The 18,418-nt window shown below is 34.9% G+C and overlaps 1 protein-coding gene across 6 annotated transcripts in view; it reads left to right on the forward strand.

Annotated features, from left to right (window-relative positions):
• The window catches only part of PREPL (prolyl endopeptidase like), a 55,254-nt gene that overhangs the window by 2,628 nt on the left and 34,208 nt on the right, over positions 1-18,418 (forward strand). For 5 of the 6 annotated variants that reach the window (XR_006815298.1, XM_045980665.1, XM_045980669.1 and 2 more), the window contains 4 exons: positions 6,917-7,039; positions 8,695-8,761; positions 9,343-9,549; positions 10,839-10,974. Coding sequence is in view for 5 of the 6 variants with exons in the window: in XM_045980665.1 (XP_045836621.1) it covers positions 6,917-7,039; positions 8,695-8,761; positions 9,343-9,549; positions 10,839-10,974 (533 nt within the window). In the remaining variant the exon portion in view is untranslated. The remainder of the gene's footprint in view (positions 1-6,916; positions 7,040-8,694; positions 8,762-9,342; positions 9,550-10,838; positions 10,975-18,418) is intronic. The other variant, XM_045980667.1, reaches the window with a different exon arrangement.

Consider the following 18,418-nt stretch of genomic DNA (forward strand, 5'->3'; position numbering starts at 1 on the left):
GATGGTATATTAAATGGTCATCCTACTTGTTTGAGATTAAGCTATCTATTTATGCTGCCACCACCCTGACATACCCCTCTACCATATACTTATGTTCCTTAGACTCCTTAAATTACATTTGGGAATGATACTTTTGCAATAATTTACCATATTATTTTAATATTTTTAGTTTCTGGTTTAAATTGTTTTGTTGCATACTGACCTTTTTCTTTTTAGACTGTTTTGACTACCTCTTTTTTTTTTATTGTGGTAAAATTGTGGATGACATAAAATTAGCCATTTTAACCACTTTTAAGTGTATAATTTAGTGGCATTAATTACATTCACAATGTTGTACAGTCATCACCACTATTTCTAAAATCCTATCATCACCCAAAAGAAATATGTCCATGAAACAATCACTCCCCACTGCCTCCTTTTCCAGGATCCTGGCAACCTTTAATCTACTTTATGTCTATGAATTTGCCTATTCTAGACAATTCATTTAATTGTAGTCATATGGTATTTATCTTTCTGTGTTTGACTTATTTCATTTAACATGTTTTTAATGTTCATCCATGTTGTGGAATATATCACTTCATCCTTTTTATGGCTGAATAATATTCCATTGTATGTTTATACAATATCTATTTGTCTGTCAATGGATACTAGAGTGGCTAAAATGATTTTTTTCATCTTATTTTACTGGATTCTTTATTTCATGTTTGCTCTTAGCTCATGCTTGTGGGTTCTTGTGTGGGTTTTGGGTTTTTTTGTCTATTTTTTGTTTTCGCTTTTAACTTTTTATCTGTGGTTCCGAGACTTTTTTACTCTCAACATTTTAGTCTTGGCTTAGTTTAACACTTTGATGCTTTCTTTACTCAGAAATCCTTTGCCTTTTATTTCGTTTTTACCTTTGTGTGTATGTGTGCAGCTTTATTTAAGAAACATAAACTTTAAATTTTACTCATTTGAAAAATTTTGGATCTTTAGATAACTTTATTGTGCACTTTGTTTGGAACATTTGTCATCTAGTACATTTATCTTGAGTCCTAGTTTATAAATAGTAGGTAGGAATTACCGTCAGAGTGACAGCTGGGATTAGCTCACACCCTGAACAGGAGGTTGACTATTTTTTCCCTCTACTTGTCCCTGAAGCAACTTTTCAATTCTTCATAGATTCCTGTCACCTAGAAACTTTAAACTGACTTAGTAGCTCTTTTAGTAGTTCTCCACCTGAAAAACCGGTCCTACTTTCACATGTGGTAATCAACCATTTCATCTGTGAAAAATGATATCATAGGAAAGCTGTGCTTTTTGTCTTTTATGATCACTGGGACCCAGGGAATCTGTGGAGAGACTATAGACAATGTACATTTTTTTTAAGCAAGCATCCACTCAGTTCCAACTTTCTTCACTCCTGTACATACAACAAAATTTAAAAAAAGTAGTTGGTGCCTATAGGCAACTTTAAATATATCTGCCCCGATAATGGAGAGAAGTAGATTTGAGGGAAGATTGAAGAGATAGAATCAATCAAACTTCATCATCATAAGGTGATTACATTTTATTGGGGACTTCTTAGTATAGAGAATGTAGGATGATAATCCCTCTTCTGTTTGGATTCTAAAATTCAAAATCCTCTTACAAAAGTTGTTTTTAACTCAACCCCCATCCTCCACAAACTGCGCACAAAGCTGTTACTGGTTTTATCCCATTTAATAGATGTTTTGCTCCAAAATCTTCCTGTGTTTCATTACAAAGTAGTGTTCCCTGCCCACGCCCCCCCACCCAGATAGGCACCATGTTAACTTTACAAAATCATTAAATTCCAAAGCACATTTAGGTCATCATTATGTTTCAGTTGGACTTTTGTCACAGGCACAAGTATATCCTTATTGTCACTTAGATCTTAGGAAAGAGGAAGGAAAAGGGGCACCTGGGTGGCTCAGTTGGTTAAGTGTCCAAATCTTGATTTTTCACTCAGATCATTATCTCAGGGTCATGACGTGGAGCCCCAAGGCAGGCTCAGTGCTGGGCTTGGAGCCTGCTTAAGATTCTCTCCCTCTGCCCACCCCACACCAAAAAGAAGTAGACAAAAGAGTGCGGAAGGAGAAGGAATAAATGTAACTCACAACTAAGGTGGAGATTTCAGTAGATAGTTGGATGTATGAGTCTGGAATTTGGGAAGAGTTACCCATATGTAGGAAGAGTTGAGGCCACAAGAACCATACTGTATTTAACTCTGTGCTATTAATTAGATCATTTTGAACTTTCTTCATTAGACTGTGAAATCCTCAAAGACGAGAATTTTATAATGTACATCTTTATAAGTCCAACACATGGCATAATGACTTCCTCATAGTCGATAAGTAGTAAATGTTTGTGGAATGAAGTAATAGTTGAATGAATAAATTTTTTATTTTCACATAATTAGAAATTTTATTACTGAAGAAATACCCCAGAAATCATCCAGTCTGAGTTCTTTCTATGATCTATTTTGAATTCATTTTTATATATGGTGTGAGGGATTGGGATCCACCTTCATTCATTTGTTTGTAGATACATATCCAGTTATCCCTGCACTGTTTGTTGAAAAGACTATTCTTTTTCTTTTTCTTTTTTTTTTTTTTTAAGATTTTATGTATTTATTTGACAGAGAGAAATCACAAGTAGGCAGAGAGAGTGAGAAGGAAGCAGGCTCCCTGCTAAGCAGAGAGCCCGATGCGGGACTCGATCCCAGGATCCCGAGATCATGACCTGAGCCGAAGGCAGCAGCTTAAACCACTGAGCCACCCAGGCGCCCCAAGACTATTCTTTTTCCATTGAATTATGGTCACACCATTGTCAAAACATAAATCGTCTATAAATGTAAAGGTTTATCTCTGAACTCTTGAGTTCAGCCTGTTGATCCGTATGTCTGTTATTATGCCACAACCACACTATATATTACTATAGCTTTGTAGTAAGTTTTGAAATCACATAGTGTGTGAGCTCTTTTTTTGCAAGTGAAAAAACCAGAACCACACAATCCAAAGTTAAGTAAAAAAAAATTAGCAGAGTCAGAACTAGACATCAGGTAACCTGATTCCTAGTCCCTTTCTTCTTTAGTTCCTTTTATTATAAATTATTACAAATACTAACAAAATCAGAATACCATAACAAATACCCACGTACCTACTACTCGGTTTGACTTTTCTTAACTGGAAAAAACAAATATATTTGAAGATTCCTGTGTACTTCCTGTATCACATTCCCTAACCTCCCTAGGGGTCATTATTGTCCTTAATCTATCTTTCCATGTGTGTTTTTATATAAATTACAGATGTATTTGTATCCACAAAAGACCTATAGGAGTGTTTTACGTGTTTTGAAACTTTATATATTATTGCACATAAAATTGTATAATCTTTTTGTTCAACTTAACGATTTTGAGATTCCACATTAATATGTGTATTGCTTGTTCATTTAATACAACTACTACATAGTAAGTAATTATTTGAAACAATGAGGTTTTTATTTTGTTGATCTTCTCTAGTTGATCACTTTATTCTGTTTCTTCTACTTCATTCAGGTTTACTTTCTTTATTCTTACATTGAAACACTTCATGTTATATTTCAGGAGACCTATAATGTCAGTTTGTCCCACTATTAGTCATGTAAAGCTTGATAATTTTGGTTAAGGTGATAATTGCTGGTTCTCTCCATAAGTAAAGAGGCCTTATTCTCTTTACAGCTACTAAGTAGTCAGTAGGGTAGTACTTGGTACTGCATGAGCATTGTGTTACCGAAATCATTTCACCTAGTAAGTTTAACAATCATTGATGATGTTTACTCTAGTCACTTGTCACTAGGGTTGCTAATGATATTCTGACTGTTATTTCTACATTTATTAGCTGATACTACTCTGTAAAGAAGAGTTTTTGTTGTTGTTGTTGAACCCTCTTTTTAATTCTAGTTTGGTGTGCTTGGAGTTTTTTGTTTTGGCTTGTTTTCAAATTACTATGAATTTTTATATTTTTCAGGGTAGTATCAGTTATAATCATTATTCTTTTTGATGCTCAAATTGTCCCAAATATAGGAACCTCTACAAACTGGTCCTTTTAACACCTCTCCATTAAGCTTTGGGCATTTCCTTGCTTTCTGACAAGCCTGTTTTTCGCTCTTCTGCCCTGGACTTGGAATTAGCCATATATTAATGGTACCATCTTGACTAAAAGCTGTCCAGTGTGTTTCTACTGTGTAATTTTTCTGTCTTTAGAATTCATTTTTTTCTATAAGGAAGTTTACATATTCCATCCTCCTGTTTTCATGAGTTTCATTGTTAAAATGGTTTTATGATAGGTCACCTGGAAGGTAGGAAAGAATGCCTTTTTCCACTAATGGAGTGATATTTTTCATGTAACCTTAAAATTTTAAAGCTATCCTCACTTCGGCTCCATTAGGTAGTATATACCCTTCAAACCAGTAGACTATTAATGTATTAAGATACTTGGCTTACACATATGTATGTATCTTTAAGTAAGTCAGAAGTTCCTTAGATACTTAAAGTATCTTTAAGTAAGATACTTAAAATAGATAGATTTAGCTGTGTACTCTATTGATAATGCTAACTAGCACTGAAATAAAAGCTTAAAATACCCAGTGGGTATTGTTGGGACAGGTTTAAAAGCAAAAACAACTTGGGGATGTTGAGTATTTTGGATTTATGAATATTATATAAAATCTCAGTTTTCCTGGGAGGAATTCCTTTTGAGGAATTATTTATAAAGTTCCGAATTCTACCTCCATTTTATTAAAGCAGTTAAAAGTCCTCTTTGCTTGCAGGGTTATTTTGGTTCAGATAAGCTCAGTTTATTTGGATTCTTGACCCAGAAAAAGGTTAATCAAGAAAGTAAAATAAATTTGACTAAGAGGACAGGTATTATTCCCTTGTTCCTAAAATTCTCTTCCCTTTAGCCCTGCATTGGCCCTGGCTCTATAAGAATGGGTATTTCTCTGCTCAGCGGGGAGCCTGCTTCCCCCACTCTCTCTCTGCCTGCCTCCCTGCCTACTTGTGATCTCTGTCTGTCAAATAAATGAAATCTTTAAAAAAAAAAAAAAAAGTGGCAGTGCCCAGCTCCATGACACAGAATGTGCTAGAAAGTGCAAGGTAGAAAGAGGTACTCTTCATAGCTACCCTGACTCTACTTCAAAGGTTCCAGTGGAATTACAGAACAAATAAGCAAGGTTATCTGGAAATGGAAAGGCAATTCCTACTGCTAAGTTATAGTTTCAGGATAGATTTCTAGTGATCTTCTGATCTGTGTTCCAGATGATAGGAAATTATTGATACACTTTACCTCACTACTCTAAAAATCAATTCTAGATTTTGTGAAAATGGTAAGAAATAAATGAAAAACATAAGAGCCTCCAGTGTTTGGATTTCAAGTAACTACTCAAGCATATTAAGTGTATGATTAAAGTAGAGACTGAATGAGACTACCATAACAATTGTTCCTAAGTGGAATCTAACCCAAATCATAAAGTATCTCAAAGTCCAAAGGAAATAATTCATGAAAATGATTGTTTTTCCATTTAATTTGTTTTGGTGATATTTCTGTTCTTGTGTTTAATTGTAGATGGTAAATTCTTTGTGATGTAAACTGTATTTATAGCTTACAGTCTCTACAGTGTTGGTAAAGTATCGTGGACACACCGTGCAATAAATATTTACCAGCTGTTAGAAATCCTTACCAACAGTTTAGTGCCCCTCTGGCACAAATCACTATACAGTTGTCATCTTTGGCAGAAAGCTGATGTTGAAAATCTTGGCTAGAATTCTTCTGCATAACCAAGGCAAACCTGTCAAGTATTGTGATTTGATAACTGAGGTTTCTGCCTTATCCAAATTATAATAATTCATGTGGCATTTTCATGCTCACCAGAGGTCACCTAAAGCTTTTAGCTTATTACATACTTCCAATAAGACACTGAATGCTTCTTAAGCCTTAATCTGTGTCTCTACTCATGTTCATTAATTGTCCACTATTTTCTTATTCTACTTATATAGCAAACATAATACTTTTTCCTTAAATTTAAAGTTCTGTTTTATTTATGAAGTATTAACTTTTTGACCTGATAAACAGTTCTATTTTGGGGATTCCTTATCCCCGCAAGAGAAGAAAATTATGGTTAATGAAGATGTAAAATAAGATATATTTCTTATCATTCTTACTGTGAATAAAAATAATAGTGATCATTTATTAATAAAGATAACGTCTTCCTCTCCCTTTGAAGTTTCCCTCCTTTTAGGAGGTATTGTAGTACTTTATAACTCAGTAAACATTTTTTCTCCCTCTTACCCCAGAGTATTAAATATGTAAACATCCTTTCCTTTACTGCTTAATTTTGTATAAGTCTTTCTTATAGTAGATCTAAATATTCTCCAGTGCTTCTTAGTGCTTCTGTACCTTAAGTTAATTAATAGTATAGCCATCAGGTGTCCACCTTATTTTCTGTGTTTACATTTTTAAATGAAAAAGAGCTTAAGAAACAACATTTATTTCCTGGGTGGCTAAGTTGGTTAAGCAGCTGCCTTTGGCCTGGGTATTGGTCCCAGGCTCCTGGGATCAAGCCCCACATTGGGCTCCCTGCTCTGCGGGAGGCCTGCTGCTCCCTCTCCCTCTTCCTGCCCCTCCTTCTGCATGTGTGCTCTCTCTGTGTCAAATAAATAAAATCTTTAAAAATCTTAAAATCTTAAAAAGAAAATCTTTTAAAATAAATAAATAAGACTTTTTAAAAAGCATTTAAGATCTGTGAAATGCATATTATTTCATAGGTATAGACCTACCCTTGTAGTACTTGCATGAAAAAGAAATAAGGATGATCTCGAAAAAGCAAAGGTTTTTCTCTCTAGTTCAAAATATTATGATCATACCAGTAAAACTTTTTCCAGGATTTTCTGCCTATTAAACAAGAAAACGAAAAATCACTTTCAGAAAACATGGACGCGTTTGAAAAAGTGAGAACAAAGTTAGAAACACAACCACAAGAAGAATACGAAATCATCAATGCAGAGGTAGGATATCCTCGCCTTTTTTTTTTTTTTTTTTTTTTTAATCTGATATTACCAGTCAGGATGCAAATGAAGTACTTTGTTATTCTAGACATAATCCCACAATGGAAGTAAACTGCTTTTGCCTTTATGCTGAAAAACTTGAATAACTAAGAATAAGCAGAGTATGATTTTTAAAATAAACTAAATGAATTTTAAAATCAAAATGAACTTCCAAGTTACTTTGTTAATTCTGGTTTTTGGAAACAACTATTTCTGTTTTAAAATGTTTTAAATAATTCCAAGGAGAAGTTCATATGAAACCATCAGCCATCATTTTTTTTAATTTGAAAAGTATTTGATTGCTCTATCTACACTTTTTTTTGTAATAAAAGGAAGTATACTTTAAGTAGTATAATACCATGAAGGCCAAGTAATTGACCATTTAATGGTGCTACCACAGTCATAAATAACAGTTGAAACAGATTGACATGCATGTTGCAACTTTTTCAGTAAGACTGGAAAACAGTACCACAGCTTACAAATGAAAAATCACATTCATCGTATAGTGGAAATAACAGTAGGTTAAGAATCAGGAATTCCAAATTCAAAATAACTCATTAACTTAGCAGGTAATAAATGTGTTTTAGGCTAGAATATGAAGTCATATCAATCAATCAATTTCATTTAATTAATTTTAATACCATGTAGGTATTAGACAAGAGTACTATTTATATATTGGGTAATAGTCTCTCAGTCTCAAATTGTGTATATCTGTCAACCCAAAAGATGCTTTGTATAAATTCAAATTGAGGGGCACCTTGATGGTGCAATCGGTTGGGTGTTGTACTCTTAGTTTCAGCTTGGGTCATGATCTCAGGGTCATGAAATGGAGCCCTGTATTGGGCTCCATGCTTAGTGCAGAGTCTACTTGAGAATCTCACTCCCTCTGGCCCTCCTTCCTGCTTGCTTACTTGCACTCTCTCTTTCAAATAAGTAAATCTTTCTTTAAAAAAATCAAATTGAAACCAGGACAGTTGGTGGTGACTGAATATTTTAGAGGAAAGCATCTCATCAGGTTATTGTGTTTCCAGACTAATCTGAACCACTCTTTCTTCGTCTGCCTCATTTTAGAGTACCTTAAAGATGCCATTCAATCTTTTGTTAACTGAATCCCACCATAGGGATGTCAGATACTCCCAAAATATAGCTAAAGTAGTTTGTTAACCATCATAAGAGCCAAAACAGGTTTTGTTATGCCTTCTCTCTGTTGCCGCTTCCATTTATGTATTAGAAACTCTTCCAGCGATTATGAATGTATGAAAACCATATCTTACTGTATTGTAAAAAGTGATCCATTTTATATTTTTTATGTGTTCATTCATAGACATGGGTCTGCTTTTTAGGAAAGATTTCCTTTCTTCTTCATCTTAAATGGTCAGACCAGGGGCTCCCGGGTGACTCAGTCTTTTAAGCATGTGCCTTTGGCTCAGGTCGTGATCTCAGGATCCTGGGTTCAAGGCTGCTTCTCCCTCTCCCTCTGACCCTCCTCCCTGCTTGTGCTCTCATCCTTTCAAATGAATAAACAAAAAGTCTTTTAAAAAAATTAAATGGTCAGACCATCAGTTAATAAAATTATTTAAATTATTATTAAATAAACCTTTTTTTTTCTTTGTCAGATTAAGCATGGTGGTTTCGTTTATTATCAAGAAGGTTGCTGCTTGGTTCGTTCCAAAGATGAAGAAGGTACACCATAGTTTTTCCTTTTTTTTCCCCATAACATACTCTGATTTTTTGTATTTCACATTTTTTCATAGGAAATTCAGTATTAATTTCTCAAAAGTATAGAAAATATGCATTTTTTTAGATTATTTCTACATTTTTTAAAAAATGACTAGTTAATTTCTGGGTTTGCTCAAGATACGGTTAACAGCTATACCCAAAAGTTTGAATGGCGGTGGGATCCAGTATTTTTTGAGCATCTCCTATATTCCAAGTAGTATGCTGGGCCTTTTGCATAGATTATTCAATGTCATTTACATTCTGTTAACTCTCTAGTTTCTCCATGGTCTATGAATACAAGACTGTATCTATCAAATAATATCACATAGGCTGATTCATAGAATAATATTGAGTAGCATAGACTAATATTAAATAAATACCAGCTTCTAGGCAAATCAAGCTGCTGTCAATCCTGAAGGAAGCTGGAGTGTAAGCCTCTCATAGAAGGGGAATTCTAATTCAAGACACCAAAATACAGTTTAAAGATTTTTTTTTTTTCAAGTACATCTTGTGGAGTTAACACTTTCATACTTTTCTTTATGCAGCAGATAATGATAATTATGAAGTTTTATTCAATTTGGAGGAGCTTAAATTAGACCAGCCCTTCATTGATTGTATCAGAGTTGCTCCCGATGAAAAATATGTAGCTGCTAAGATAAGAACTGAAGATTCTGAAGCATCTACCTGTATAGTTGTGAAGCTCAGTGATCAGCCTGTAATGGAAGCCTCTTTCCCAAATGTGTCCAGTTTTGGTAAGCCACCAAACAAAACAGTCTTCTGTGTTAAAAAGGCAACTGTAAAAGAATTGTCCACATCTTTGAAACATTTTTCCTGTCCATGTGAATGAGAAGCTGAATGCCTAATCCATTTATCCCTATGGACTCCACAGCTTCCTGTGTGTCTCTTATTTAGGAGACCTTCCTTTAATTGTCTATCCAAATTAATGTTCATGTTTTTTAAAGGATTACAGTCAGAATCCAAGCTGCACAGTGTATTTCGATAGATCAGTAGTTCTTTGCAAATATACCATTCAGATACATTTAAGATAAATTGTATCTTAATATGTTACTTAATTTTAATTTAGGCATTTTTAAAAAATTTTTTAAATTTCCCAAGGTCACTGCCAACAAACTTTGGCAGTGTTGAACTAACTTATTCATCAACAGAAGTGATGTTTTGATTCAGAGAACCAACTTCGAATTTTATCTTTTATCATTGAGTGATACATATATTCATAGTTTATCCTCCCTTTTCATTTTCTGCTATAATTTTCCTCATTGTTTAATAACTAAATGCTTTTGCAGTGAATTGAAATTATAGTTTAATTTATTCTGAGACTTACTTTGCGAGGGGATGGCGGAGAGAGAGGGAAGGAGAATGTTAAGCAGGCTCCATGCCTAGGGTGGAACCCCATGTGAGGCTAGATCTCCTGACCTATGCTGAAATCAAGAATTGGATGTTGACCTGCTGAGCCACTCAGGCACCCCGAGACATACATTTTGTACATTTTAACCTCTCTAAAATCGAGATGCGTATTATACAATGATGTCTTACAGTCACTGTCAGCCAGGTGGCAGTCATGATGTGATTGTTTGAAAACTTCCTAGACAGCTTCTGGTAAGATCAAGAAAACTCCAGCATTAAAATGTATTTGGTAGTTTGAGATATTCTGTGGATTGAGGACGGACAGAAAGTAGATAGGCCTGAGAGAATGTGATCCAGTGTTTCTTTAGACTCAAAGTTAGAGACTGAAGATGTAAGCATAACTTATCTCCTGTAAGCATGTGACTCTGAGATACTGAACACTTAACTCTTATTTAGAAACTTGAGAATGAGAACTACTTGAAATTGATGTAGTGATATTTTATTCTCCAGAAAGCTCTTTGACTTCTGTATAACATTGATTAGTTGTAGTCAAACCTGTGTTCAGTTTTACATTTCCAGGAATGACTTATAAATATCTCTTTTTGTGGCACTCAAAATTTGAATGCACTGTGCCCTTTTTTCAGCTGTAAATATATAATTCTTTATTTTCTTTCAGAATGGGTTAAGGATGAAGAAGAGGAAGATGTCCTATTCTATACTTTCCAGAGGAACCTTCGCTGTAACGATGTGTATCGAGCAACTTTTGGTGAGAACAAACGTAATGAACGTTTTTACACAGAAAAGGACCCAAGGTACTAAAATAATGCAATTTAATTTTTTTCTCCAGGGTTGTTCTCCAGTTATCTAAAATGCTGTTCTTAATTGACATAAAATGTTGATTTCAGCTAGAACCAGGTGTAATAATAGGCTAAGATGAACGTAATCATTCTTTTATTAGTTGTTTGGATTTAAAATTGGAATCTAGTTATATTCAGACTCCACAGTGAACACAAATACACCATTAGACTGCAAATACTAAGTTCCTAACATTCTCTGGGGACTCTGAGAAGGGTTGTTAATTAAATCTTTAATAGTGTTGTCATACTACATTTTTAAATCCTTTATAAGCCATAACTAGAATACCATGGTGTCAGTTGCTTAGAATTCACTACTCATTTCAAATAAATTATCTGCCTTTTAAATTATTTTACCTTGAGCCATGATATCCACTGATCTTTAAATTTTGCTCCCCCCAGTATTTTGGTAATTCCTTCCTAAAGCTAATTCTCTTTACTTCCTTATAATCTAGGACTCATACCTCATATTGCCACTTAGCAGGCTTGGAAGGAAATGACAATAAGTTTATCTGGCAAAATCCCTTGACTCTTACCCAGATATATTTTCCAAATGATTTATGAGAAATAAATTTTCCCTACACCAGGATCCTATCACCTTATATGTCATTTCAAAGTATAACTGGACAGATTTTACAAGAAAAAAATGACATCCGTGTCAGTGAAGTTAACTCAAAACAAGAAATTAACCCATCTTTTCATGCAATTTCAGAACTGATAAGGATCTTAATGAAAATCTTACATGGCCTCCAGTTTATATTAAGAATTTGAGGTCTAGAGAAATTCCGTTATTCCAGCCCATAGAGCTAACATTCTTGGTCTAGTAATGCTAGATGCCCTTTTTCCCACCTTCTGATGATATTTTTTTGATGAGAAATTATCAGAACTATTTATTCATATGATTTCTACCATTTTATGTGCTGTTCATCAAGGATATCTTTTGGGGAGATGATAGTTTAAACTAGTAATTTATTATGTTTTATCAATAACATGATTACAAACCATTTGCCATCTTGTGAATGAAGCTCAAAATTAACACAGTAAGCTATACTCTTAAAGAAGATCCTTGTTTGGCATATATTGGTACCATCCTAATTTCTAAGATTAAGTGGAACCCATTTGGCTTGTACATGCTTTTCTGCCCAACAAGGAACTAACCATAACCATCTATGGTTAAGCCTCATTTGACATTCAGAACCCTGATCTACAACACAAACTAGTTTGTAAGTTCCTAACACTTTATAATCCCCAAATCCAGAGGGGAGGACCAAGAGGGAAGAGCAGCATACCTAATGAGAAAATGGAATAAAGTTCTCCAAAGAACTTCTGAGACACAGAACTGCTTCTTTACTGTTTTTGCTTTGATCCTCAGGGTTTAGTTTTCTGTTCTCATAGTAAAGTTCACCAAAGTGTGTAATTTCCATTTACCTGCCTCTGGTGGCCCAGTTTTGGGTACCTGATTTCTAAAAACGTATTGTCATGAATGTGCCTAAAAAGAACCCTTACAAGCCAGGTTCTTCCATCTACTTTGTTTCCATTGTTTGAGTAAATTTGGTTGTTCAAAGGTAGCTTTCAGTTTTGATAGTAGAATGCCTCTGAAAATCATGTTCAAGGAAAATGCCTCTCCACTATTCTTAAAGATTGTTGTGTTTTAAATATATCTTCTTCCATTTTCAGATATTTCCAGAGCCATTTGATTCACACATTCTAGGGAAAGCAGAATTATAAAGACTCCAAAAGGAAAGTTCTGACCAGAATTAGGAGACCCACTTTTTAAGTCACTGAAAAACAACAATGCCTTCACCACCACTAAAAACCATCATGGGTACAAATGCTATTCATTATATGATTTACAGTTTGGTTCTATTACTGGAGGCCAGAACAAGGCTAAATTAGAAAAACCTGGGAGATTACTGAAACTGGCCTGGTCATTGGAGACTGGGGGTCTAGACCCCAAAGATCCCAGTGAGGACAACTCAGGGTAACCTTGAATATATTAAGCTACACCAAACACTTAACAATTTAGAAATTTCAAGTAAAAGGAATTTTAGAGGTAGACCTTGAGCTTCTTTTAGAAATTAGTCTTTTGAAATCTAGAGACGTTAAAGATCTACATGAAATAATACAGTTGATTAGAAAAAAACAGACACCTTCATCTTCTGACACCTGATTCTGTTCTTCCTTTGTAGTAGAACCTAAATTCTTGTGTGAGAAATGGAATTAGCCTGAAATGGCCCCTTTTCTTCTGTGTGGCAGATGCTTCTCTTCTTATTTCTTCTATAGACTGTTTGATCTTGGACAAGCCATTTCTTGTTCAGTTTCATTCAGTATCCTTGGTGATGTTTTACCATTATCCAAATGGAGTTTGGATAATGACACTCGCGTATTAATTCCAAAAGTCTTTCTGAGTTTTTGTGTTTCTACCGTTCTTTCATACTTTTGAGTATACCTATCTTTTAAATATATTTATGCAAATTAAAAATCCTTGCAAATCATTTCAAACTCATCATTTACATATCCAGTAATACTGCAGAATGGGAAAATTTGTGTTTGTTACCCATGTAGGCATAATGGTTGCAACCAGTGTAATTAATAAAAAGACATGTTTTCTTATTAAAATTGAAGTTGATTTTGTGCCTTACAGTATGGTCCCTACACGTAAATTCATAAAACAACCTAGAACTGCTAGATCATGAGCAGAGACTTCGTCACTTTTATGTCTTTATTGATAGCTAGGATACCAGGCCTGTATTATTGCCACTCATCTAGCCTATTAATTGAGTAAATGGTGCACTTTTCTTTCAAACTAAAACCCTAGTCCAGTGATGACTGTGAGTACCATTGAACCATTGAATTCTTAGTGTATAGCAGAATTTAAAGTGTGTGTTGCCTTATGGTAAGCATAGCATAACGTGTAAGCTTATCAAATCACTTTGTTGTGCACCTGAAACTAATGGAACATTGTGTGTCACCTGTACTCAAAAAAAAAAAAAAGTATGTGTTGCTACTAAGTCCATAAATTAAAACTAAGTAAAAAATGTATTACTGTGCTAGGTGAAAAAAAGTGAGTATGTAGTATGATGTCAACTTATTTTTCATAGTGAGCATAATTATTTTCATAATCAGAGGTAAAATATATTCTAAGTTTAAAAATAAATATCAATAGAAATAAATGGGAAAATGGATTGACCTTAGTTCTTTACATTCCTTGTGTTCTCTTTGAATTGAAAGTACTTTGGTATCATTCTGTAACTTTGTTAATGCACTCATGCCTTTTTTAAAATTTACCTTTTTTAATCTTTATTGAGATATATATAAAAAGTTTAAGGTGTATGTGTTGATTTGATATGTTATACGTATCACAAAATGATTAACACAAGAGAGGTAGTTAATATCTCAGTCACCTCACAAATTACCACCTTTTTTATATATGGTGGGAACATTTAAAGTCTTCCGTCTTGGCTGCTTTCCAGTACATAATACTGTATTACTAATTCTGTAGTCACCATTGCTGAACATTTGATCCCAGAGCTTATTCATCTTCTATAACTAAAGATATTCGGGTGCCTGGGTGGCTCAGTTAAGCCTCCAACTCTTGGTTTCCGCTCAGGTGGTGATCTCAAGGTTGTGAGATCAAGCGCCGCATTGGGCTCTGCACTGGGCTTTGCACTAGGCATGGAGCCTACCTAAGATTCTCTCCCTCTCCCTTCTGGCTCACCCTCTCAAATAAATAAATAACTGAAGGCATGTACCCTTTCTCCATTATCTCCCGATTTTCCTAGCTCTCAGTTCCTGACCACCATTCTATTACTCTGTTTCTGTGAGTTCAGCTTTTGTAGACTCCACGTCCGAGTGATGTCATAAGATATTTGTCTTTTTCTGCCTGACCTATTGGCATAATGCCCTCAAGGTCAGTCCATGTTGTTGCAAATGGCAGAATTTCCCTTTTCTTATAGCTCAATAATACTCCACAGTGTGTGTGTCTGTATTCTTTATTCATCCATTAGTGGACACTTGGGTAGTATTCCTAATACTATAATAAACTAGGGTGTGCAGATACCTCTTTGTGACCCAGACTCTGTTTCCTTTAGGTAGTACCCAGAAGTGGGGTTGTTGAATCATGTGGTGGTTTGGTAGTTCCTTTTTTAATTTTTTTTTTTAAGATTTTATTTACTTAAGAGAGAATTTGCATGTGAGCCAGATGAGCAACAGAGAGTGAGGGGGAGACAGAGGGAGAGAAACCCAAGCAGACTCCTGCTGAGCACAGAGCCCAACACATGACTTGATCCCATGACCTAGAGATCATGACCTGAGACGAAACCAAGAGTCAGATGCCTAATCAACTGAGCCATCCAGGTGCCTCTCCTTTTTTAATTTTTTAGGGAACCTTACTTTTTTGGTCTGTAATCGCTGTATCAGTTTCCATTCTCACCAACAGTACACAAGGGTTTCCTTTTCTCCACATCCTCACTAACGTGAGTTCCCACTTGCTTTTTTTTTTTTTTTTAATAACTCTAACATATGTGAAGTGATACTGTGATTTTGGTTTGCACTTCCCTGATGATAAGTGATGTTGAGCATCTTTTCATGTATCCACTGGCCATTTGTATGCCTTCAGAAAAATGTCTAGTCAGGTCTCCTGCCCGTTTTTAAATCAGACTTGTTTTTGTTTTGCTTTTGACTTACAGGAGTTCCTTATATATTTTGGATGTTAACCCTTTATCAAACATACATATGATTTGTAAATACTTTATCCCAGTCCATTGGTTGCCTTTTCACTTCTTTTCCTATGTAGAAACTTTTTAGTTTGATCTAGTCCCACTTATTTATCTGTTTGTTTATACTTCTGGTGTCATTAAAAAAAAAATCATAGGGGCGCCTGGGTGGCTCAGTGGATTAAGCCGCTGCCTTCGGCTCAGGTCATGATCTCAGGGTCCTGGGATCGAGCCCCGCATCGGGCTCTCTGCTCTGCAGGGAGCCTGCTTCCTCCTCTCTTTCTGCCTGCCTCTCTGCCTACTTGTGACCTCTCTCTCTGTCAAATAAATAAATAAAATCTAAAAAAAAAAAAAAAAAAATCATTGCTAAGGCCTCTATGTCAAGGAACTTTTTTCCAATGTTTTCCTCTAGGAGTTTCATATATTCAGGTCTTAAGTTTAAAGTCTTTATTCTATTTCAAGTTAATTTTTGTGAGTAGTATTAAGGTAGAGTTCCAGTTTTATTAACACAGCAATTTCAGTAGCATGTGATTATCCAGTTTTCCAACACAATTTATTGAAGAGATTTTCTGTTCCCTTTTGAGTATTCTTGGCTCCCTTATCCAGTATTAGTTGAGCATATATTCAAGGGTTTGTTTCTGTGCCCTCAGTTCTGTTCCAGTAGGTCCAAGTGTCTATATTTTTTAAACATTTATCTAACTATTTATTTGATGGAGAACGTGAGTGGTGGGGAGGGTGAAAGGTGAGAAGAGAGAGAACCTCAGGCAGACTCCCACCAAGCACAGAGCCTGACATAGGACTCAGTCTCTTGACCTTGAGATCATGACCTGAGCTGAAACCAAGAGTCAAATGCTCAACCAACCAAGCCACCCAGGAACCCCCTAGTGTGTTTTTATGTCGGTACAATATTCTGTTTATTATAACTTTGTAATACAGTTTGAGGTCTGAAAGTGTGATGCCTTTTACTACTTTCTCAGGGTTGTTTTGGCTGTTCGGGATCTTTGTGGTTCTATACAAATGTTGGGATTGTTTTTTCTATTTCTGTAAAATATGCCTTTGGGACTTTAATAGGGATTGCATTCAGTGTATAAATGGCTTTGGGTAGTTTAGACATTGTAGTTATACTCATTCTTCCAAATCGTGAATATGGGATATCTTTCTATTTATTTCTGTCTTCTTTATTTTCTTTCACCGAAGTCTAAAATTTTCAATATATAGATCTTTTCTCTCCTTGGTTATTACTGGGGTGCCTGGGTGGCTTAGTGAGTTAAAGCCTCTGCCTTCAGCTCAGGTCATGATCCTAGGGTCCTGGAATCGAGTCCCGCATCGGGCTTTCTGCTCAGCAGGGAGCCTGCTTTCTCCTCTCTCTCTGCCTGCCTCTTTGCCTACTTGCTATCTCTGTCAAATAAATAAATAAAATCTTTAAATTTATTACTAAGTATTTGTTTTTGATGCTATTTTAAACGATGTTGGTTTGTGTGTTTCTTTTCCAGATATTATTAGTGTATCAAAACACTGATAATGTTTTTTCTAGATGTTGGTTTTATACCCTGAACTGAATTTGTTTATTACTGCTACAGTGGAATCTTTAAGGTTTTCTATATATAAAATCATATCACCTGCAGAAACTTTCTGATTTGGATGCTTTTTATTTCTTTTTCTTGCTTGATTATTCTGGCTAAAATTTCCAGTATTTGTGTTCATGAGAAGTAGTGAGAGTGGTCATCCTTCTGTTGTTTTAGATCTCAGAGGAAAACTTTTCAGCTTTTCATCATTGAATATGATGTTAGCTGTGGACTTGTCGTATATGGGCTTTATAATGTTGAGTAAAATTTGTTCCATATCCAGTTGTTGAGAGAATTTGTATCGTGAATGGATTTTGAATTTTGTCAAATGCTTTCTCTGTGTTTATTGAGATCATGTGATTTTTATCTTTCATTCTATTAATGTATCACATTCATTGATTTGCATATGTTGAACCATTTTTATATCTCACAGATTAATTTTTAGCATGGATGATGAATAATCTTTTCAATGTGCTATTGAATTAGACTTGAGCTTAGCCAAAAGGCCAAAAAGCGATTGAATCAGGTTTGCTAGCATTTTGTTGAGTATTTTTTTATCTATATTCACCAATGATATCGGATAGATTTCTTGTAGTATCCTTATCTACTGTGTCCAGCATAATACTGGCCTGAGAAAATGAGTTTGGGAGTGTTTCCTTCTCGTCAGTTTTTTTGGAAGAATTTGAGAAGGATTGGTGCTAATTCTTTAAATGTTTGGTAGATTTCACAAGTGCCTTTATTGGTCTGTTCAGATTTTCTATTCATGAGTTAGTCTTTGTAGGTTGTATGTTTTTAGGAATTTATTCATTTTTTTCTAGGTTTATTTAATTTGTTGGCATATAATTGTTCTTGGTAGTCTTATACTCCTTTTTATTTCTATAGTATCAGTTGCAATGTGTCCTTTTTCTTTCTGATTTTGTGTACTGTAGCTAAAAGTTTTTTGGTTTTATCTTTTCAAAAAGCAGTTCTTAGTGTTGTTGATCTTTTCTGTTGTTTTTCCAGTCTCTTTACTTTTGCTCTGATCAGTCTCTTTACTTCTGCTCTGATCTTTGCTGCATTTCCTTCTGCTCACGTTGGCTTATGTTTTTCTTTTTCTAATTTCTTGAGGCATAATATTAGTTG

This window comes from Meles meles, chromosome 16, assembly GCF_922984935.1.
Source record: "Meles meles chromosome 16, mMelMel3.1 paternal haplotype, whole genome shotgun sequence".
Lineage (NCBI taxonomy): Eukaryota > Metazoa > Chordata > Mammalia > Carnivora > Mustelidae > Meles > Meles meles.